The sequence below is a fragment of the Hemicordylus capensis genome, chromosome 4, assembly GCF_027244095.1.
Source record: "Hemicordylus capensis ecotype Gifberg chromosome 4, rHemCap1.1.pri, whole genome shotgun sequence".
NCBI lineage: Eukaryota > Metazoa > Chordata > Lepidosauria > Squamata > Cordylidae > Hemicordylus > Hemicordylus capensis.
In genome coordinates, this window is record NC_069660.1 from 52,354,392 (window position 1) to 52,379,012 (window position 24,621).

General features: G+C 44.0%; 1 protein-coding gene across 2 annotated transcripts; it reads left to right on the forward strand.

Annotated features, from left to right (window-relative positions):
- The first annotated feature begins 753 nt into the window (after positions 1–753).
- Positions 754–23,833, forward strand: PTPN7 (protein tyrosine phosphatase non-receptor type 7). 2 transcript variants are annotated; one of them, XM_053249171.1, is made up of 10 exons: positions 754–834; positions 7,975–8,208; positions 9,529–9,712; positions 10,160–10,244; positions 12,767–12,843; positions 12,937–13,074; positions 18,483–18,593; positions 19,787–19,944; positions 20,976–21,089; positions 23,377–23,833. In XM_053249171.1, the coding sequence occupies exons 2-10, from the start codon at positions 8,009–8,011 to the stop codon at positions 23,468–23,470; spliced, it is 1,161 nt and encodes a 386-aa protein (XP_053105146.1). In that variant the 5' UTR covers positions 754–834; positions 7,975–8,008; the 3' UTR covers positions 23,471–23,833. The 2 variants fall into 2 exon arrangements, with proteins under 2 accessions (XP_053105146.1, XP_053105145.1); XM_053249170.1 differs by lacking the exon at positions 754–834 and adding an exon at positions 6,181–6,242.
- The last annotated feature ends 788 nt before the right edge of the window (positions 23,834–24,621 follow it).

Sequence of the window (24,621 nt, forward strand, 5' to 3'; positions counted from 1 at the left end):
GGAGTTTATCACAAGCTTGGAATGAGAGAAAGCACATAGTGCAGCAGTTTGCTGGAATTACTAAGCAGTTTAGGGCCTAGTCAGCCCTGAGATGGGAGACAGCCTGGAAAGGAACCCTATGTGTGCCGCTTTGAATTCCATGGAAGAAAGGTGGGATATAAAGAAAATAAAAGGAAGATATCCCTGGTGTATGCCTTTTGAAATTATGTATCAAAAGAAATGCTCTCTGAAGAGAAGGGGGGCTTGAAGATGGAGAGTGTATTTTCTGGCAGACGTTTGCCACAATGAAGACGGCAAAGCCTCCGCTGAATGAAAATAGAGGCCGAAACTTCAGACAACAATGCAATAGCTAAACCACACAAACTTTTTATGAGATTCTAGATCACTGGCTGAATCACAAAGTTGAGTTCACGGACACTAGCTTTCAAGATTGGTTTGATACTCATTTCTGATAAGATGGTGATGATACAACTAGTAGATACAGAGGGCGAAAGAGAGAGAGAGAGAGAATCGGGGACCTAGGGAAAACCAGTAAAAACCTTGATTGTATTTTAGGTCTCCTCCTCCAGGATGCTTGCCCTTTAAAGCAGGTTTCTGTTGGTAACAAATTCCAAGACTTCAAACTTGCCAAGACCACAAGGGTTCCCATTCCCAACCTTTGGTCCCAGGTGTTGTTGGACTACAGCTCTCGTCATCCCCAGCCACAATTGCCAGAGGACTCTTGGACTATAAAAATGAGAAGAGGCCAAAAAGGCCTCTGCAAACAGAATGAGTGGTGTATTCTTAGGAAGTCAGTTGAGTGCAGAAGTTCTGCACAGAGCTGGCAATAATAGGGTAAGTTTCATCAATGCTTTTTCTTTTCTTTTTGAAGATTCACTTTTCAGAACAGCTATCTTGATGTGGGATTGTTGTTTTCACATTACACAAACAACAAAGGGCAGGAAAAAGGAAAGAAAGGAACGTGAATGTTAAAAAGCCTAAAACAAAATATAGAGCCCTTTCTCGTGATCATGTGAGAGGGCTGCAGGGCGGGTGGTGTGGAAGGCAGAGGAAGCTCACCTTCCCTCAAACAATCTTCCCCACAGATTGAGTCCCCTGGCAGCGCAGAGGTGCAGGGGTCAGGATGCATTGTCCCGGCCCCTGGAACCCCCACCATGCACTGCATGAGTAGCCATCACTACACCTATGCAATAAAAGCCATACATTAATTATAGGTTGCAAGAAGAAATACTTTACATTTAATTTCATTGGGTGACCTAGCCCCAGGTTCTAGTGTCCTGCTAACTGGGCAAAGAGGCACCTTTTTAATGTGGTGATTCTCTTTATTTAGCAGGGGGAGAGTAACTGGCCCCAGCACAGTACCTCCAGTGACTGTTGCTGGTGTCTATCTTATGTTTTGTTTTAGATTGTGAGCCCTTTGGGGACAGGGATCCATCTTATTTATTTATTATTTCTCTGTGTAAACTGCCCTGAGCCATTTTTGGAAGGGCAGCATAGAAATCGAATGAATGAATGAACAAGATAATATGAGAAACAAAAAAGGACAGAACTTCCTATTTATTCCCTCCCCCACCCCATCATGGGGTGTGTGTGAGTGCAATGTAATATGTAATCCATAAATAATGTGAAAATGTCCATACATTTCCAGCTCAGACTCATGAATAAAATTTAATGAGAAAACAAAGTTGCCCAAATGTTCACAGATTGATTTATCTTAATAATTCTGCTCACATGTTGAAATTGCTCAGTAGTTTTATACATAATGGCAACATCCCAAAGTTTTGAAAGCTATTGTTTCAGTTAGGAGCTATTTCATTGTTGTGCAATGCAAATTTTTTTGCTGCAGACAGCATCTGCATAATTAATTTCTTATGAATTAGAAATGGGGCCTCTTTCTATTCTCAGGTCACTAACTCAAGGGAAGGATCCAAAGGAACAGATTGGCCTGTAATTGACTGGATAATTTTTACAACTTCCAGACAAAAGGCCCTAATAAAGTTTTTCTTTTTAAAGGAAGTTTTTCACACCCGGCTTTTAGTTCACATCTCCTCCGGAATGGAGAGGGTGTGTTCAGATATCAGCCAAATTTACAGTCCCTGCGAGCTGTCCAGGAGCACTTCATACACAATTCAGGATTTTTTAATTGTGCGCTAGAGTGTAGCCCAATTTTTATCTGTGGTTAAAAAAATCCACTTTTTGGTGTCATTTTTGAGGGGCAACTTTGAACTCACAGTAAAGCCTCTCAGTAAACCTGTGGGAAAGCTTGCTGTCTGGGAAAGCTCCAGGTATGAATGTATGTACCTAATTCCTTGCAATCTTTCCAATGCAACCTTCATCTAGTCTTAATAACGTATTTAATCAGAAGAGCAGCACATACCATTTAGACAGAGGTTTTCTTGTGTTCCCTTAAATGTGGCTACATTTGATAGCTTGGAATTAATGCTCCATATCTCTACCTATTCAGCTGTACACAGTCTTAAAAAGTAGTGTGCCGTCAAGTCGATTTCGACTCCTGGCGTCTGGAGAGCCCTGTGGTTGTCTTTGGTAGAATACAGGAGGGGTTTACCATTGCCTCCTCCCATGCAGTATGAGATGATGCTTTCACCATCTTCCTATATCGCTGCTGCCTGATATAGGTGTTTCCATATTCTGGGAAACATACCAGCAGAGATTCGAACTGGCAGCCTTCTGCTTATCAGTCAAGCATCTTACTCAATCATTTAGTCATATATGTTACATTTTCATGTATTGTACATGAAGTCACAAAGTGCCTAAGGTTGGAACTACTGAAAAAAAGAGAATTGGGAGTCCTGTATCTTCTGATCAATTAGTAACATCAATATAATTTGTTTTCCATTAGATACCTAATGTTGCAGTGGGGAAGCAACTTGCCTAGTGAGCAAGAGGTTGCTGGTTCGAATCCCCACTGGTATGTTTCCCAGACTATGGGAAACACTTACACTATATTGGGCAGCAGCGATATAGGAAGATGCTAAAAGGCATCGTCTCATACTGTGAGGGAGTTGGCAATGGTAAACCCCTCCTGTAATTTACCAAAGAAAACAACATTGCTCTGTGGTCACTAGGCACAACTTTGCCTTTAGATACAAATATTTATGCTCTATGTTGCACCTAGAAAAAGCACATCATTTTTGACCAGCTTAAAAAGTGAGTGCACATACAAATATTCATGAGCTGAGAGAACAGATATAATCTTCTTCTTCCAAGTGTCCTAGAATTTAAATGTGGTAACTTATATACCAGGCATGACCCTCCAAAGAAATAAAGGGTTAATTCACTGTTGGTTTTAATACAACTAATATCTGATCCAGGTATCACAGTCTTGAGAGCAGATATTCCAATATCTACTTCTACATCTTATTCCACTTATGAGAGTTTCTGAAATGCTAAAATCCAGTGTCAAGAGAAAAATCAAGATCAAGCAAAGAAAACTAGATGAAGTTCTTTGATCATGTAAAGTCAATTAGTAATCTTTCAGTAATGTGATTAGGAAGTGCAGAGAGCCAAAGTATTCTTCTGTAAGTGAGAATGGATCATGACTAATTTACTGTTGTCCAGCTGATGAATCAACCTTCCAAAAGATTTATCCTAAATAATATAATTTGATGGATTCAGTGGCTATTCAGTATATTGCTGCTGCCCGATATACTGATCTTGACTAATGATGCACATGTGCTTCTAACAAAAGTGTGTGCACAGTGCTAGCTTTCCTGCTTCTGAAGTGGGCACCACATGAGCACAACAATTTTGGCCATTCTTCCCTTGCTCTTGGAAACTCTCCTTGACAGTGAAGACATGTCCTTGAAGGTCACACAACCTTCATTGATGTGTTTCTCTGGGTCAAAGAGTGCTTCCAGAGCACAGAGAAAGCAACACAAATCATTACATTGTTGCACACGAGTGCTCGTGCTTCAGAAGTGGGGTGGCTAGTGCTGCACCGGTGCATGCTTTTGTTAGAAGCTCATATGCACTGTTAATCAGGATGTCGTCCAGTATCAGTATTACTGTCAGTGCCTGCTGGAATCATATGTAGCACTTCATATCCTCAGCAATGACATCTGCTCAGGAACTGAAAGATATTTAGCCATTCAGTTTTAGAAAAGTTTTTCTTCATACATTCCCAGAAGTCACCCTCAGTGTCATTAATTACTGGCCTTCTGTGTCTTCAGGCAGTGTTTATCCCTAGTCATTGCAACCTTTCTGAGAAGGGAGGAAACTTTTTTTAGGTATGCTATGTCTTCTGAGATAGAGTTGCCAAAATTAAGACTGAATGTAGGAGAGGGTTCCCTATGATTTCACTCAACATGATTTAGAACGTATTTGTTACTGTTCTTCTCGAGATTCTAAAAATACCTTTGATGATTTTTCCACCATGTTTGCCAGTCTAGCATATTTTGTCCACATGGCTGCCCACATCCTCTTCCAGTTTGGCTGTGGCTTGTTCAGAACCCACCACTTTACTGGTTTCAATGGAAAGAGTCCCACTAATTATCATTATCTGCCCTTGATCTTAACTGCAGAATATTTCAACGGACATTGTGTTGCTTAATCATGTTGCTGTAATACTGTGTGGACTTCCACTGCCAGTTTTATAACTGTTTCAAAAAGTAAGAGCCTTCATGGAAGCAAGCCTCCTACAAACGGAATGAAGATTTGCAGGGAGAGTTCTTATATTTCATAGCATTATGTTTTTAAGAATTATTCAATTACAGATTAAAAAACAACACCCAGCTTTAATTTACTATTCCATGTACACATCCTCAGGAGGAATCCCTACTGAACTTCTCAGTAAACCTGCCTAGGATTGGGCAGTCAGTATTGGGTATCTCAGGTCAACTTTCTAGCAAATATGCTGATAGCTGGAATAATCTATCTTTTTTTCCTTGACTGTCTTGAGGTAAATGCTGGGGTTACAGGGCAATTTTCCCCCCAGATGAAGCTAGGATTCAGTGTCTTCCTTACTGTGGCTTTACTTGAATAAGTATACTTTGTTAACTTTACATTTTCATCTGTGTGTCTTAAGCCTTTCCTAGACACGGGACTGAGATATCCCAGGGACATTTTTACATAAGAGGCCTAATTGAGTTTCATTTAAAATGGTCTGTAATGCAAATACAAAACGTGCATTGGTCAGGAATGTGTGTATTATTAAGAAAATGCCTCTCTTTGGCATTCTGTCCCTCATTACCAACATTCACACAAGACACAAACAGTGTGGGAGGCTCAAAAGCGTTTTTAGTGTCTTGCGTGCCAATGTCCTGTTTCTATTAGCAACAATAGCATTATAGTACAAGAGCTAATGTGGTCATGGGATGACATTACTAACTTAGCTGGGAGAGCCAGCATGGTGTAGTGGTTAGAGTGCTGGACTGGGATCGGGGAGACCCGAGTTCAAATCCCCATTCAGCCATGATACTTGCTGGGTGACTCTGGGCCAGTCACTTCTCTCTCAGCCTAACCTTCTTTACAGGGTTGTTGTGAGGAGAAACTTAAGTATGTAGTACACCACCCTGGGCTCCTTGCAGGAAGAGCGGAATATAAAATGTAAACAAATAAAATAAATAAAACTCTAGGAATGTTGCTTTCCCCTGGCAAAAGGGTGCTTATATTTTCCCATCAGTATTAGCCTCAGAAGCACCATGTGTTAGCTGGTAACATAAAAGCACACCAGGTACACCAGAAGTGCTGCTGTTTTGTTTTTCGCAGCATCAGTTATTCTGATATTATAAGTCTCAATGGACCTTATTCAGAGAAAGGCTCAGGATTCCTACAGCACAGCAATCTTGTGCTGTTATAATCTTCCTTACAATCAGCCAGCTCAATCCACAGAGATGGTGGTGTAACATGTAGGTCTTCTAGAACAAAAGGTTCTGCAGCTGTGGATGTCTGCAATAAAATATGCCCTGGAATTCTAAAATAAGACTCATCTTGTCATCTTAGATGCAAGACACACAGAGAGGCTCTGATCCTCCAGGCAGTCTTGCACAAGCTCACCCAAGGGCTGAGCATGCTTGCGGATGGAACTGTGAAGTTTGTGGCCAGTACATGTGTGGGTGGCTGCAAGGGTGGAGCCAAAGGGGGGAAGTTTCAGAGCAGCCACCAGGCAGCTCAGTGATAAGAGGTTTCCTGCATTTGCTTTTTTCATTCTGTGTACACATCTCTTGGAGCCCCCATCGCCTGACTAGAAAAAGCAGGGGAAATGGGGTTGCTGACAGCACTGGGTGAGTGAATAACTAACTGGGAGGCCTGGGAAGGGTGGACACGAGAAAAATCTCAATATCTGCCAAACATCCGTTTGTAACAGAGAAGATGGAGAAAGAAGGAAGCCAAATATGGGCACTGATAGATTGTCAAGAATGTGGTGTCTCCACCTTAGAGCCCCACGGATCTGGAATTGCCTTGAGTAAGCAAGGCCCGTCATATTAAATAGGCCTGTGACTTCCTTGAAAAAGGACACTATGGTGATAGGTTGATAGGTTTCAGGAAGTGAACCTGGTTGTCCGTTTACCTGCCGTTACCTCCCGTTATTTATCTGCCATTATGTGTTCTCCCTTTAACGTTCCTAGGCAGGACAATCATTGTCCCTAGGCAAAACATGTCCATCCCCCAGCTCTGCAGGGTTTACAGCCCACACGTTCTAAGCTTGTGACTGTGAATTTGTGGTGATGAAGCAAGATCATTCCAGCCCCTACATTATGGATTTCTTCAGGAAGTTGTGACCTGAGCTTTCTACTGCTGAGAATACTTTTCCCACACAGAGAGCAGAGAGTGGTTTTCTTTTTGCAGGCCCTGTTTTGCTCATTCAATGAGTCTGAAGGACACCAAGGTGCTAAGCATTCTAATGTGGATTTGATTGATATCATTATGCTTCCTCAGTTGCTCTACTTCACTGAATGCTGAGACATTCCAGGGGTTTTCAGTGCACCTTGGATTTTGGTTTCCATTGAAAAGAGAGTCACTGCAGTCTTTGAGGTGTTCGTTTATTTGCACTAGCCTACAGGCTGGATGAAGTTGAGAAGAGAAGAGCTAATTCTTACAAGTCAGCAGCAGGTTGTATCAGAGAGGCCAAATCCTGCATCTTGAGATTCTACAGCTCTCTGCCTTGGCTGTCCCATAATGGGGTGGCCCTTTTATGGGGCAAGGTGAGGCAGCTGCCTCAGGCAGAAGATTGTCGGGGCAGCAGCAGGGTGGCAAAAAATCCTCCGCTATGGCCATCAGTGCAACTCTTTTGGACAGTGCCGAATCTTGCAGACTTTGCAAGGAGCACCTCTCCTCAGACTCCTTGCAAAGCTTGCAAAAAGCACGAGGAGAGAAGAGGCTGCTAGCAACCTTCCCTCCTCCCTGCCCCACATGCAGTTTCAAAGCTTGCAAGGGCTGGTTTTGAAAGAAGGCTGGCCCCCACCAGGTGCATGAGACAAGGCAGAACTTTATGCCTTGCTTCAGGTGCCGCAATACCTTGGACTGCCCCTGACCCCATTCTAGGCTCTCTTCAGTCCAGTGGTGGCACCAGGAAAAAGAAAATGAGGGGAGCACATATGGGGCAAAGTGAATTTCTGGGTGGGAGAGCTGTATCCCACATGTTAGATTCCTGAAAGAGAAATGAGGGGCAGCTGGGGGGACAACTACTTTTCCAAGGGGGCGCTTGCCTCCCCTTGCCTCCCCTTGAGCCACCCTTGCTTTAGTCTCACGGAGTGGTCTCGCGAGATGGAGTGGACGGAGTGGTCTCGCCTTCAGCCCCTCCTTTCAGATAGGCCCTGCATGTTTTTTGCAAGAACCAGCACTGCATCACTCACTCAGAATAGTCAGCGTCATTAGCAAAACCTCCGTTTGGCTTCTCACGCAGCGATTAACTCACAAACAAATTTCCAACCAACTAACTGCCCCATATTTGCAACAAAATGCAAGAAGATTATGGAACTCTCTATGATGAATGGTTTTCTTGATGGTTTCTAGGTGCTTCTCCAGCCCCAAGAGCTCACTGACCTGCATGGTGCCTCCTTTCAGGGCTCCTTTGGTCTCTCATACCCCAGTGCAGAATATCTGTGGCTGGCACAGCATGGTCCTGGCTTATTCAGCATGTCCCAGAGTTTGTAGTTCCGGCTTGCTGCATGAAAGCATGAGGGCAGGAATGGACAAGCCTACCTCCCGCAGTCAGGAAGTTAAGAAGCATGTGCGCCTGCAGGAAAGGTATGTTGGTTGTGCTCCTGAGACCCAGACTCTATGCAAAGATCAGTGCACAGTAAGAGCCCCACTATGCCGGTTCTCTGAAAGGAAGCTATGCTTTCTGACACTTAACAGATGGGAACTGTGAAAGTGAAGAAGGCACTTATACTGCCTTGATAGGATTATATTGCTTCCACAGGGGCCTGGCAGCATTTAGACCCTATGTAGGACCTACAGCTGCCAATTGCGCCTTCTAATCAGTCTGGACAGCCAGTTCGATGCAGTGGTTAGAGTTTGGGGTATGCATGTATAAAACTGAGTTCAAAATGTCTGCTCATGTTTGAATGGCCTCCCTTGAGCAAATCTCTATTTCTCAGCCCAAGCAACTATGCAAGGTGATTGTGAGGCTGAAATTCCACTCTAAGCTTCTTGGAGGAAGGACAGAATGCAAAGACTATCAGTAAAGCCATTGTAACATTTCTCCCAAGCACAAGCTTCCCCATGCCCACAGCTGCTGTTATCACTGCTATTATCACTCAGTAGTGATGATTATAGCCCTATTCACATATTATAGTCAACATATAATGTGTGTGCATTCAGATCTGTGCATATGTGCAGTTATTCATACATTGTGTTTGACATGTGTACATTTCCTATCTGTACCCTCCATTTGCGTGGGCCTGTACGCAGGTTAACATTTAAAATGAACTCTTGTACAGTCAACGTAAAACTATGTGCATGCATACAGATATCTGAGATTCTCTACACATGTACTCTATAATGTCTGGATAGGCCTTATGATAGGAACCAAAGTATTATCTTGGTGTTACATACAGGGAAGCATTGCAAAGGGGCGCTTAGCAAATAGAAGAAAACCCAAAGGAGTTCATTCATTAATTTTTACCCCACCCTGCCTCCTCCCAGGAGCTCAGTACATGGTTCTTTCCCCTGTGACCCAATTAATCCTCACAACAACCCAGTGAAGCCATTTAGGCTGAAAGCTACTCTTTGGGCCCAGGTAACCGAGTGAGCTTCGTGGCTGAATAGTGTATGAACTTGAGGCTGTCTTCAATATTGCCCAGTCTCTTTCCTATTATATTGCATTGTAGACTCATTGTTTAATATATGGATGTAAGAAGCTGCCTTATACTGAATCAGACCATGGCTTCATCTAGCTCACCATTTCCTGTGCTGACTGGCAGCAGTTCTCCTGGGTTCCAGACTGGGCAGAGGCCTTCGCCAGCCCTACCTGGACATGCTATGGATTGAACCTGAAACCTTCAGCATGCATAACAGCTATGACTCCTCTTCCAGCTTGCACATTCAGGCTTCTTTGCTTTTCAGGAGGGGCTCCAATGTGTCACTGGTGCTGGACATGAGTTCCCTGAGCAACACAGAACCCATTCGATCGGTCTCCACCCCTAGAGATGTCACAGTGCAGCTCCTGAACACAGCCAGCCATGTTCTTTCTCGGGAGATGCTTCAGCAGCAGAGCTGGAGTCTGGCGGAACTTCAAGAGGAGTTCGCGGTGAGAAGCTTAGAACTCCCTCGTTCTGATTTGACTCCCAGCCAAGCTTTCATTGGCTACAATCCTGCTGCTCGTTAAGGGCTGCATCAGATATACCAATAGCAACAGGCCTTTTCCTGTGGTTTAGAAAGATCTCTGGAGGCTGATCCCGTCAAGGAACCTATTACAAACCTTATTACCATAATGAGCATTCGTGCTAGTATCTTATCAGAGCAATAATCCTATCTCTTTTGTTCCTTTTATTCAGAAGTGGGCAGGGCAGGGAAGGCAGGAATGGGAGATTTGATTTCCATAGCAGCCATTATCACCTTGGGGTGGGAGCTGATACCAGATTTGAACAGGAGCTCTTTAGAGCAAGTCTATCTGCTTCAGAAAGAAAAAGGAAGAAGCAATTGATAATCTCAGGTCCTGGGTACTTTCAGTGATTCCTCTTTTAATCCTTAACAGAAAATGCCCTCAAATTTTGCCAGTCCAGAAGAGTTGAACATTCCAGGACGAGCAGCAAAGGACAGATACAAATCCATCCTACCAAGTATGTTTATTATTATTTTATCTTATTTTATTTTATTCATTTATATTTATATGCCTCCCTTCATTCCATGGCACCAGGACAATAAACAAAATTATTAAGGCAATCATAAAAACATAATAAAAATACAAATCAAACAACCAACAGATACAGCTATGCAAGTCAAACTAAAATGGCAGCCAGAGGGCAACAAATCACTAGCTAAAAAATGAAAAGGGCAGTCTTCAAGCACCTACGAAAAACTGGAAGCAGAGGAGCTGTGAGGATCTCATCCGAGATGTTCATCTTGGATCCTCCAGCAAACAGGAAGAATGTGGACATCAAAAAACTTGTGTGTGCGTGCACATGTGCACGCCTTAGAGGGAACACTGATCTGGATCATGTCCATTATCTTGCTCAGGATTTGTGTTCTTACACCATGGAGGCCATACATTTTGGAAAAGTAGCAAGGTCCCATTGTCAGTGGTGTCTCCAGTCAAGGCCCCTGAGGTCTATATGTAGTCATTATCCCACCCATGCAACCACCCACATCACCTAAAGTAAGGTAAAGTGTGCCATCAAGTCGATTTCGACTCCTGGCGCCCACAGAGCCCTGTGGTTTTCTTTGGTAGAATACAGGAGGGGTTTACCATTGCCTCCTCCCGTGCAGTATGAGACGATGCCTTTCAGCATCCTCCTATATCGCTGCTGCCCGATATAGTACCAGCGGGGATTTGAACCGGCAACCTTCTGCTTGTTAGTCGAGCATTTCCCTGCTGCACCACTTAAGGTGACGTTACCCACATCACCTGCAAACTGGGAAGTGGTATGACTAATGCAGTTGCTGCCACTGTCATCAGTGAATATAAAGGGAACATTTACAGGACAGCTATAGAGCCGCTGGCTTTTAACCTCAGGTTGTAAAGACACATAGCTCTCCTTAGCTTCAGAAGATAATAATTCAGTTCCTGCTGTGCTAATACCAGGGCAGACACCACATACAAGTATAAGCTCATTGAGACTTAGAATACTGTGATCTCCTGAAGAGCCAATGTGAGAATATTGGCCTGCGGAGAGAGACCTGCTTCAAAACTCTGCTCAGCCATGAAGCTTACTGGTTGGCCTTGGCCTGGTTTATATGGAATGCCAAATCAGAGGTGGGAGAACCCGCACTTTCAATTTGAAACTCCCAATTGTACTGCAGACATCCGTCAAACAGTGGCCTGCCAAACTCCAGTTCCAGGAGAGGAGAGCCCCTCCCTGCTGCTCGGCCTCCGTGGTAGATCCCAGCAAGCTCCATGGCCAGACCGCGGGCAAAGTGTGACCACATTAGTAGGACGGCCACGATTGGCCATGATCATGAAGGGGGCGTGTCGAGTGCAATAGTGCATTTTTGGAGTGCTCTGCCGGACCTCAGCATGGAAAGGGCATTTAAATCCATCTGTCTTCCCCATTCTCACATTTGTCCTGTTTGCTAGAGGATCCAGGATGCCCTGCAATGCCCTTACATGCCATGCAAGCGAAGGTATCACTGCCCCACAAGGAGCCCCACACCCTTGTAGTCCTGCACAACCACGAATCCCAGGGTGTGTGTGTGTTTGTGGTGGGTGGTATTCTGCTGTTACTAAGGGAGGGGAGGGGAACATGGGATGTCGTAGGAAGTCATATGTAGATGAGGGAGGGCTGGTCTGTCCCATCCAGAACACTGGGTGTCTGTCCCAATATTCCTGAGGGATACTGGGGGGTTATCCCTTGGGAAAATCTTTCCAGGGATTATCCTGGCAAAACAGTCCATGCAGACCCAACTGAAATCCTGCTGTCTAGCAGCTTGCTGCTGAGCAGGCTTGCGCTCTCATGAGAGGGGCGGGCCAGTCTTCTGGGGAAGACCGCACTCAACAACAACAACAAAATGTATATACTGCTTTTCAGCAAAAGTTGCCAAAGTGGTTTACATAGAGAAAATGTTGACAATTTTACCCTAATTGTTTGGAGGTAGGGATAAAGAAGGGGTGATAATGCTGTCACATATTTTCCACCTCTAGTGGGGGTAGCCATTGCCTCAAATCATTGGGAGTGTCCGTTCCCTGAGTACCAATGGCCAGAATTTGTGGGCCTGACTCATGGACTATAAAGGCTCCTATCTTTAGCTTCAGAAGACATTAGTTCAATCCCTGCTTGCTGGTCTGTGAGGAGAGAAGATGCCTCAGATTGCCCATACCATTGTGCTTGTCTAAGATGTCCATTTGTGTGGAAGGGGAAAATAACTAAAAACTGGAGAAGGTGAGTTAGCTTCCCAGTTGGGCTTGGGACCTGATCCTTCATTGTGAGATGAGATGGGGTGACATATGTCAGTTCTGGCATGAATGTTAGAAAGGCAAATTTATTGTGAATAGGAGGGGAGTCTGGCCATAGATGCAAGAACAATGTTAGAGCCTGAGGCAGTGGGAGGCAGTGTCAGTGGGAGGCTCCTGTTGGCCCTGACCTGACAGGAAATGCTACCATCTCTGTACTCTCAATGGCCTCGTCTAACCAAACTGTCTCTCTAGATCCCCAGAGTCGTGTTTGCCTCAAGAGAGCTGAAAGCCACAAAGATGAGAACTACATAAATGCAAACTACATTCGGGTGAGCCAATTAATCTAGACATGAGAATTCTGAAGAGAGAGATGACTAGTGGGGCATGTCTTAACTCCTGGGCATTTCTTTTCCTCCCTCTAGGGTTATGCTGGACAGGAGAAGGCCTACATTGCCACACAAGGGCCCATGCTAAACACAATCAATGATTTCTGGACAATGGTGTGGCAGGAAGAAGCTCCTCTCATAGTTATGCTCACCAAACTCAAGGAAGAGAAAGAGGTATTTGGGGTGTGGGCCTGTGTGTCTGCATCTGCTCTGAGTGAATATGAATGAATTATTATTATTATTATTTCTTGTTTACACAGTCAGACAGGTGTTATTGACTGGTTTGTTTTATCCAGACATCGAGTCCTTCCCAAGAACCTGGGATGGCTGAATTTTATCGTCAATACTGTTGGTTATTATAGATATCGTCGCAAAATATAGGCTGTTCCCAGTAAAGCTGCTTTTTGTAATTGGCTGATGGTGATTTCTGTGGCCCCTATGGTGTTGAGGTGCTCTTCAAGGTCTTTTGGAACTGCACCTAGGGTGCCAATTACCACTGGGATTATTTTGGTCTTTTTCTGCCACAGCCTTTCAATTTCAATTTGTAGATCTTTGTATTTGGTGATTTTTTCTATTTCTTTTTCTTCTATTCTGCTATCCCCTGGTATTGCTATGTTGATTATTTTAACTTGTTTTTCTTTCTTCTCAACTACAGTCATATCTGGTGTATTGTGTGGCAGATGTTTGTCTGTTTGTAGTCGGAAGTCCCATAATATTTTTACATCTTCATTTTCTTCAACTTTTTCAATTTTATGGTCCCACCAATTCTTGGCTACAGGTAGCTTGTATTTTTTGCAGATGTTCCAGTGTATCATCGCTGCTACCTTGTCATGCCTTTGTTTGTAGTCAGTCTGTGCGATCTTTTTACAACAGCTGATTAGGAGGTCCACTGTTTCATCTGCTTCTTTACAAAGGCGGCACTTGCTGTTTGTTGTTGACTTTTCTACTTTTGCTCTTATTGCATTTCTTCTTAGTGCCTATTCTTGCACAGCCAGTATTAAACACTCTGTTTCTTTCTTCAAGTTGCTATTCTTAAGCCATTGCCAGGTCTTGGTGATGTCTGATTTTCCAGTTATATTGTGCAAATATTGCTCATGCAGGGGCTTATTTTTCCATTTTTCTGCTCGGTTCTTGACTTGTTCTTTCTTGTAGGCCTGCTTTGTTTCATTGGTGTTGAATAGTTTCGCGTTATTGACCATTTGAAGTGCATCTTCTTCACTGTCCTTGATATATTCTTCAAGGCCTCTTTTCTCCTCCTCTACTGTTTGATGGACTTGCAGCATTCCTCTTCCACCTGAGCTGCGAGGGAGGTATAGCCTATCGACATCACTGCGGGGGTGCAGAGCATGATTGATGGTCATGATTTTCCTGGTCTTACGATCCAGTGTCTCTAGCTCAGCCTGGGTCCAGTCTATTATTCCTGCAGTGTATCTGATAACAGGTATAGCCCAGGTGTTTATGGCTTGTATGGTGTTCCCACCATTGAGTTTGGACTTGAGGATTTTGCTAACTCTCCTGATGTATTCACTTCCAATTTTTCTTTTAACTTCAGTGTGTGCGATGTTATCAGCCTGGAGAATGCCCAAGTATTTGTAATGTTCTTTCTCTTCCAGGTTCTTGATCTTGCTTCCATTGGGCAATTCTATTCCTTCTGGTTTTTTTATTTTCCCTCTGTTCATTATTAATGCAGCACACTTGTCTAGTCCAAACTCCATTGCTATATCGCTGCTGAATATACGGACGGTGCTTAGCAGTGATTCGATTTCTGACTGGGACTTTCCATACAACTTCAGATCATCCATGTACAGCAGATGGTTGATTTTACTTGATGTTTTAGATGTTTGGTATCAGAGGCCTGTTTTGTTTAGTATTTGTGAAAGTGGGGTCATGGCGATTACAAACAACAGAGGGGATACTGAGTCCCCTTGGAAAATGCCTCTTCTAATGCTAACCTGTCCAAGTGTCTCACCATTGATTGTTAACTGTGTACTCCACATGCTCATTGCTTTTTTAAATAAATATCTGAATGTTTTTGCTGACACCAGTTGTTTCTAAACATTTTAGTATCCATGAGTGAAGCAATGAATCGAAGGCTTTATTGTAGTCAATCCATGCAACACTTAGATTGGTTTTTCTTCTCTTGCAATTTTCTAAAATCATTTTGTCAATCAGCAGCTGGTCTTTTGTGCCTCTGGTGTTCAGGCAATTTCCTTTCTGTTCAGCTGGAAGCTGTTTGTTAGTTAATAAGTGTTGCATGACTTTATCTGCTATTATTCCAGTTAATAATTTGAACATGGTTGGCAGACAGGTGATCGGTCTGTAATTACTTGGAACTGCACCTTTTGCTGGGTCTTTCATGATGAGATGAGTTTTCCCAGTTGTTAGCCATTGTTCAATATCACCTCCTTGCAAAATGTGATTGAACTGTTTTGATAGTTGTTTATGAAGGCTTGTTAGGTGTTTAAGCCAAAAGCCATGCAGTTCATCGTCGCCTGGAGCAGTCCAATTTTTAATTTTCTTTGCTCTTTCACTTATTAATTCTGGTGTTATTATTAGATCTTGCATTTGTTGGTTACATTTTTTGACCTCTTTCATCCAGCCTGCTTTTTTATTATAATCTATTGGATTGTCCCATAATTTCCCCCAGAATTGCACTGTTTCTTCTTTATTTGGTGTTTCTAAGTTTCTTGCAGTTTCTCCTTCTGTGCTTTGGTAGAAACGTCTCTGATTCGACTGGAATTGGAAATTCTGCCTGTGTTGTGTAGTTCTGGCTTCATATCTGCTAATCTTCTTTGACATTGCTGTTATTTGCTGCTTTATTATTTCCAGGACTTCTCTAATTTTCCTTGAATCTAGGTGGTATTTTTGGATCAGATACTGTTTGGTGTTTTCATTCTTCAGCTTCTTGTCTTTCATATCTTTCAATTTACTAGCATCTGATCTAAGCCTGGAAATTTTATTTTCTAATCTAATCTTCCATTTAGGTGATGTACTACTTTCTTTTTTTACAGGTCCATTGATCTTATATCCGAGTTCTTGTGTTGTTATTGTTGCTGCACTGTACATTAGTTGTTTCTTGCAAATTATTGGTTGTTATTTCTGCAAGTGCAGCATTGACAGCTTTTAATACCTGAGCAAGTTGTTTTTTAGCAACTGTTTTTAGAGCTGGAAGTCGAACCCTGGTGGTTGTTTGGTTCATGTGCTCAGTTATTTTTTGCTTTAGTTCTTGTTGCTTTTCTGTTAAACGGCATTTGGGTTTTTGAGGTGAAGGCAAAGGGGAGGTTGCCTGGTTTTGATTTTGAAACAGTTCAGCAACAGTGGTATCCTCTATTTCCAACACCTCCTCCACCTGCGCCTGAGCAACTGCTTCAGTTGGTGGTAATTCTTCTTCCATATCTTGAGCCAGTATTGCTCTTTGCAGTTCTTCCAGCTCAACTTCTGTGAATACTTTATTTCTTATTATGAATCTTCTCTGGTCTGCTAGCCTTTGTTCTGTTATTTCTGTGTCTGGATGCTTCTCTTTCCAAATTTGGTGCATCATCATCATCATCATCATCATCATCATCATTATTATTATTACATTTTATATCCTGCTCTTCCTCCAGGAGCCCAGAGCAGTGTATTACATACTTAAGTTTCTCCTCACAACAACCTTGTGAAGTAGGTATATATATTTATTCAGATAACATCTAAATTGAGTAGTTGACCGTTTTGTTCCTTTTGAGGGCCTATATTTGTGTCCCTGTGCCAACTGTGGAGAGAAACTAATGTTGGTTTTATTCAGTGCTCCCCACTTTTCTGAGCTGTGAGAAAACCAGGAGCTATGCTATGTGGTTTTATTTCCTTTGAATGAGAGAACACTGAAGACTTACATTGTCTTATATTGTCTTTATAGAATTCATAGTTTTGACTTTTAGAGGGAAATTTGAGTCCAGGGCTTGCTGACCTCTTAGACCATGGACCAGCTGCCATCTGCTACAAGAGGAGAGGAGAGGGATCTGTCAGGTCTCCAGTATTACTTTCACTCTCCTGAAATGCATCCCAATAGTTAAGCTGACCCAGATTGCAGTACAGCACAAGACAGCAAGAGCTGGGTCTGTTGTTTACACTCCAGAAGCATTGCTTTAATGTTTCTGGAGGCTCAGGTGGCTGGCATGAATCTCTACAGATCTGGTGCATATTAAAGTACTGGTGCATATTAAAGTACACTTTCCCAAGATTCACAAAAACTCTCTTCGCCCCATAGGGTAGCTTCAGGAAGCGTCAACAGAGAGGTGGTCTTCGCTGTTTTTCAAGTGGGGGCCACTGTGGCAACAAACGTTTAATGTCAGAGCCATTTCACATTCTGCTGACCTCCGCATAGTTTTGCACTTTTCTCAGTTTTGCGAGCATGAGCATAGAGCCCATTGGACAAGGGGGGGGGACACATGTCCCCATGCCCGGAGGGTCAGGGGTTCCACAAGGCTCTGGGTGTGCCCTGCTGCCACCACCCTTTCTGTGCCAGGAGCTGGTGCTCTGCAGCTGGGGCGCGCGGTGCTTTGTGCTCGTGTGATGGGAAGTGCGCTGGGACTTCCTTTCTCCTCCCTCCATGCTTCCTCCTCCCAGTGGACCACCCCCGCCGCTGTTCCACCCGCTGCCTGCCATGCAGGAACCACCAAAGGAGGGGCTGCCCAGCCTTGATCCGCCACCGGAGGAGGACAGCGACCCCACGGCAGCCCCGCACCTGGCCTGGCTCCACACCATTGAGCCGGTGCTGCAGCCGGCCATGGTGGTGGCCACCCTCCCGCTCCGCTCTGCATCAGCTGACCGAATGGTGATTTCAAGAAATGGGGAGGGGAAGGCTTGGGTGGGTTAAGTTGCCCCGCCCCCTTGCATCTGACATCAGATGCAGGGGGCGTGGCTTGGGGTGCTGGTGCGCATGCGCACTTTGCACGTGTGATAGAGGCCCCCTGGCTGAAGGTTGCCAGGAACCTCGCTATGCCCCTGTCTGGGAGGGCCCCTTAAGAGAGACAAAGCCTCTCTTCAGAGCTCTAGGAGGAAAGTGCTGGGAAGGGAAAGCACTGGGAAGTACAGGGGAAGTACTCCAAGCAGGCCTTCCAAGATGATGCAGGGGCTCAAGAGAGCCCCGTTTCACGTAAAGGAGCCTCCTGTGTGCCAAGCAAAATGCAGCACTGCATGGTGAGAATGGTCACTTCTGCATGGTGCCAGGAGGACTGTGTAGAATATTCAGCTTGAGCCAAAGCTTCACACAGGCCCAGTAAACAATGAGTCAGGGAGTTGCACTCAGGGTTGAAGAAGGCCGCCACTGGCCCTCAGGCCTGACAATGCAGAACATTTGGTCTGGAGGCTATCAGGACTTTCTGCACACCACTGCCTTGTTCAGCTTGCTGTTTGCTCCCTAGGCCCCTTTCTGCAGCTTTGCTTGTGGCACGCATGGCACACGGAGGTCTGCACGGTATCGGTGGGTCTGTTGGGACTACAGCTGGTGGAGGAAAGCTCCTTCTGCTTTGTGTTCTAGGATTCCGTGTCAGGCTCTTACATTTCTACTTCCTCTCATGGGGATCCTTGTCCTTTGCTTTCAGAAATGTATCTGTTACTGGCCTGAAACAGAGGCAACCTATGGGCCATTCACCATCCGCGTTCAAGGCATTTGCAAGTGTGAAGAATACACCATCCGGGATTTTGCCCTGCAGGTAGGCCAATGACTCAAGAGGGTGAGCCCGTGTTCAAGCAATACGCACGGGTCGTCTCCTTCCCCGGCGGCAGCGCGGGGCCCATCTACAGAGGCGTGCATGTGCTCATGCATGCGTGAACCCCCACTCACCCCCACTGCCTTGCCACCACTTGCTTGCTAGGGCTTCCAGGCTTGTCCTGCTTCCATCAGGCCCAGAAGCCCCCTGGGAATGAAGGCACCCATGCACCCGGTGTCTTCTTCAGGGTGCACATGTGCCCTCATTCCCAACAGGCTCGGGAGCCAGGACAAGTGTCTGGGGGAGGCAGCTGGCAGCAGCGGCAACAGAAGCACTGTCCAATGGGCTGGCTTGAGGGGGGAAGGGCTGAGGGCTGCCACCTTTCTCCCATTGCTCGGGAGCTGCCGTACAGAAGCAGTGTGGGCAGCAAGCAGGTGGCAGGTGAATGGCTGGTGTCAGCAGCAACAGAAGTGGCCAGCTGACCAGGGAGAGAGGGGAGGGGAGTGAGGCAGCTCCCAGATGCTGGGTGGCTCCAGTTCCTTGAACATGTGTGCCCAATTATAGCTCCACCCCCGCAGGAGGGCTCGGATGAGAACGGTTATACCCCTGATTTGAAATTTTCTTCAGCGGCCTAGACACATCTGCTTTCTGAAGCCTGACCCATAGAATGCAGGAAGAAGTGTCTTCGCTCTCTCCCTTTAAAGAAGCACTTTAATTCAATTTTAGTTATGATTTCTTTTGGTTCTTTTTCAACCGTTTTAACTTTTGTAAACCGCAGTGGGATGTCTTACAAAAGGAAGTATAAAATTTGACAAATGAATAAAATCTTAATATCGGTAGGTTGTATCCTAAGCACTTGTAGTGTGAGCAAAAGTAGATTTGCTAATTCCCCCCCACTTCTTGCTGCAGCCCTCTCCCCAGCCATATTGCTCCAGAAAGCTCCACAACCTCAGGAGCAGATCTTGGGAGGAGCACAGAGGGGCTGCAGAGTGAAAGGGAGATCAGCAAACATTTCTCCTTCTTCTTGCATAAGTGGAACTTACAGTATTCTGCTTGCTCTGCGAGTACTTAGGACATAACCCATGGTGTTCCTTTTTACTTCATTAGCCAATGTGGGTTTCCTTTTCCACCCACCCCCAAAAGGCAGGATAAACAAAATTAGAAATTAAAGCGTTTCATCTCATGATGATTCTCAGTTCAGAGACGACTGCCGCACAGTGAAGCACATTGTCTTCTCATCCTGGCCAGACCAGAAGGCCCCGGAATCAGCTAGGTCACTCTTGCACTTGGTTCTGGAGACAGAGAAAATTCTGCAGGCTGCAGAGAGCACGGGGCCGATCGTTGTGCATTGTAGGTGAGCATCTTTCTTCATAACCTTGCAGAGCTATAAAGATTCGACATTAAGGAGCCTTGGTCTGAGCTTGTTGCAGGTCACTGATCAGGGGAGAGTCAATTGAGCCATCTTGCATGTGCCTAGGATCGGGTAGCTCCATTGTGTAGGAAGCTTCCCTTTCCCACAAACGTTCTCATTAGCAAGGCTTAATTTGAACAAGATTTCATCAGCTGTCAGTGGTGGAACCTCTTTACAGAAACAGGACTTAGATTCAGACATTTTATTATGTTTACATGGGGTTCTCCTGGAAGTTTTTCACACCTGGCTGTTAGCTCACATCTCCTCCGGAATGGAGGTGTGCATTCACATATTGGCCAAATTTACCCCAAAGTCCCTGTGACCTATCAGGGAGCACTTCATACACAATTTGGGTTTTTAATCACATGTTAGAGTGTAGCCCAATTTATATCCAGGGTAAAAACAGTCCACTTTTTGCATCATTTTGGGGGGCAATTTCAAACTCGCAGTAAAGCTTTGCAGAAAACTCGGAGTAAAGCCTGCTGTCTGGGAAAGCTTCTGCTAAAGTTGAATAGTTTCTCAATAGTATTAGCACTTTTTTCCTAGTGTACTGTCAATCTATCTATCCAGCTATACAATATAATCTATCCAACAGATGAATCACTGATTTTGACTCTGAAACTTATGCGTTATGCAATTTTTCACTGAATATAGAGGCTAATGCAAAAGAGAGAGCCTCTGGGCATAAGCTGCCATAGCACTCAAGGGTAAATGGGGCAATTTCTACATAGAGCTTACCAGACTGAAATCTCCATTCAGAACTTATGCACCTGCTGTTTTGCTAAACTTGTTGCAACCTCCAATAAATAAATTCAGCTTGATTTGGGTGCTGGTAAAAGAAGCAACATCTGTGGTTCTGAGGCATCTAGATGTCTGTGTGAGAGAGACAGCATTGTACCCAGTGGGGTTGAATGTTTCTAGTCCCCAACCTTCAATTATTATGCAATCTGATTTCGTCTTGGTGTTCCATTCAGTGCAGGAATTGGCCGGACTGGTTGCTTTATAGCTACACAGATTGGATGCCAGCAACTGAAAAATAAAGGAGAGGTGGACGTCTTGGGAATAGTTTGCCAGCTACGTATAGACAGGTATACGTAATAATCGTCTTGCCATATGTAAAATCCCTGTACAGAGTAAAAAAGGAGCTCTTAAATGGCTCCAAAGCATATGTGAAGCATCTTCTCTGCAGCAGAGGGAGAGGTCAGAGAGCCAGGCCCCCTCCGATGGCCTGACTGGGACCAACTGCAGTCTGGCTCCTTCCTTCAGAGTTGTGCCCATCTGCAGCTAGCCAGCCACGGTTCATCAAAGATGTTGGTGCAAGTTTTATGCAAGGATGTTGATCCTTTAAAATAATAATAATAATAATAATTACCCACTTTGGGAACTCTGGTTGGAAAGCATCATCATCATCATCATCATCATCACATCATCATCAAAACAACAACAACAACAGTAGTAGTAGTTATTGTTGTTTTGAGATTAGCTAAGTTGTATTTCTACTTAACTTCTGCTTGAAGATTCATGTTGAATCATCATTGTTAACAAAGAGCAGTTAAATTAATAGCTGGTAAAGAGTAAGATTTTTACTAGGTCAAATCTGCAGCCGAACTGTGCAGTCACAGTGTGCATTCTGGGATACAAGAAAAAGGGGCGTTTCTGTTTCTCTGCTCAGCTGTCTTTAGGTTAGCTCAGTGGCTTTTGCACTGTGTTACGGGAGAATTCTAGAGTTCCAAAAAAACTTATAAAAGTTGCTCAGTAAGAATATCAGTATTTTAAAAATTTTATTCATTCATTTATTAAGATTTTTATCCTGTGCAAACCAGTGGACCAGCAAGCTCTTGTGGGAATTAATAATAAAATGGAATTAGGATAATAATGTAAAGCAACATAAACCCATAGCAACCAGCCATCAAACCTCTCAAAAGCACACTACTGTTAGGAGCTATCTAAGATGGAAATGTCTTTCTAAACATGAAAGTCTTCATCCATTTCCTGAGGGTCCTGAGCAACCTGGTCCATTTAGTAATGGAAAGACCAGCTCCAACTACCAATCTTCCTTTGCAATGTGCTGCTACAGTGGAGTGTTTCTCAGTGCATGCAAGTTAATAGTGGAGTTCAATAGGCCTGACCAGCTCTCCATATGGACTATGCATCCAGCCTAGAATATGCCCCAGAACATACCACATGTTCTGGGCGGACACACAAAGGTTCCTTAGTATAAAAATCAGTACCGGTATTTAATTTTTTTTTAAAATTTAATGTTACATGTATATACTGCTTTTCATAAAATATCTTGAGGTGGGTTTCCAGTACAAACAATAATAAACAATAATAAAATCCAACATAAATATGAAAACAAAAATAAAAACAGGAACAATTACACATGCATAACAATAAAACCACAGCAGACAGATCACAATACAGCACTAGTAGTAAAAACAGCACCCCCAAGAGGACAAGGGACTGTCTAAAATGACCAAGTCTTCAGTTCTCTTTTAAAGGTAGCAAGGGAAGCCACAGAGCAGATGGCAACTGAAAGAGAATTCCAAAGCCTGGGGGCAATGACCGAGAAGGCCCTGTCCTATGTCCCTGTCCTATGTGCATGAGAACTGAACCTCTCTCAGTATCAGCACACAGAGCAGAGACTGCTCTGGTGATTTTGTGAAGTGGGCAGAAACCTCCATCCAGGAACAGGCAGTCCTTTAGGTATCTGGAACCCAAACCATTAAGGACTTTAAAGGTAATAAATATGGAAAGAGTGTCCCAAAGGTATAAAATTTGAGAATCATTAGATTAACTGAGGAAGTGTCCATGAGACCTATTGATTTTGTAACAAGGCTGATGAGGATGATAAATATTTATATACTGTTTTTTGGCAAGGGGAAAACAAATCTTAAACTGGTTTATTTAGGAAAAGGTATGAGAAAATGTTTCCCTGTCCCAAAAGGGCTCACAGCATCTGCTACAGTTTCCCATATGGCTTCCCATAGCATCTGCTACAGTTTCATTTTCTCCAGCATCGCCCACACCCATGGACCTCACTGTGACTACTTCCTAGCAGCCTCTCCAGGTCTCCCGGTGGCTTTCCTCTCTTCTTCCCCCCTAGGTTGGCCCACACGCCCTGGATACCACTTGCAGTGAAGCTCCAAAGACTTGCTGTTTTTACTTCTGCCATCTTCTCTCATTGTACTAGTAGTCCATAGGTGCTGTAGCAGTTCTAGTTCAGTGAACACCAACCACTTGAACTATTTGCAAGCTCTCAGTTTGTCATTTAGACACCTGGTTGTAGACTAAGAAAATAGCAAATGGCCCAGAATGCCTATTATTAGCAGCTCTTTTTCACTGTAGAACTAAACACTTTTCTCTGTATTGCAGAGGTGGAATGATACAAACCAGTGAACAATACCAGTTCCTCCATCATACACTGGCCATGTATGCTTCACAGCTTCCCAAGACAACAGACTGCTAATGCCATCTTCTTGTATTAACACCAGCAACTGGCTGTTTCTTGGTTGATGGAGCATTTTTCAGACTCTGCTGGGCAAACCACCATCACCACCACAACCACAACCCATTGTTGTATCTTTGTATATATCAACCACCCGAAGTGTAAACTGTGCACAAGAAGAACTATCCAGTTGCTGGGTGTAAATAATTTGAATGTGTTTTGTCTGGACACAGACTTGTTTTTTTTATTATTATTATTATTTCGAATGTCCTGAAAAATGTGTGTGAACCCAGATCTGCTGTCATGTTCATTAAAAAAGATTTATTTGCCCTGTTTGCTATCCATATTACACAACTGGACAATAAAAAAGTCTATTAACATTTAGACCCAGTGAACAGACTTTGTTGTACTTATAGGGAGTAGAGAGGTCATTTTTCACTGCAATAAGAAAGGTAGCCTCAGTTCAGCTAGCCATTTTCCATGTTTATTGATGGAACAGGAGAGTCTTCTTGATGTAGCCTATTGGAAAAAGGCTCATTTGCTTATGGTCTAGGATGCAGCGCAACACACCAGATAGAATATTCCTCCTTTATGCAAATATGCATACAGACAAAGAGGCAGAGGACAACTTCTTCACTAACCATGCAGCTGCACAAGGAGAAGGTGCTCTCTTAAAAACCCTAGGCCTGCCCCAAGTCATTAAAAGTTTTATAGGTAATAACCAATACTTTTTATTTCACCCAGAAACATATTGGCAGCAGCCAGTGCAGTTCTTTTAAAATCTGTGTTATATGGTCCCTTCGGGTTGACCCAGGGACCAATCTGGCTGCCACATTCTGTCCCAATTGTAGTTTCCAGACCACCTACAAAGGCAGCCCCACGTAGAGTGCATTACAGTAGTCAAGCCTGGAGGTTACCCACACTGTTCTCTTGGGCAGAACAGAAAGGGGAGTCAGAGCAATCAATGCCAGCCTAGCTAGAGGGGTACGGAGCCCTGAAAAGGAGGAGGACTTCAGGAACCAGCACTTTGAAGGTATGTGGTGTAGAATCCAGTCGTGGTATGCAAGGACAAGGCAGGGGAGTAGAATCAGGAATATTAATGGTTTAATGAGACATATTATTTACAGAGAGGCAAGTGTTGTCTGCCTTCAGTGCTCTTGCTGCTGGCTGTT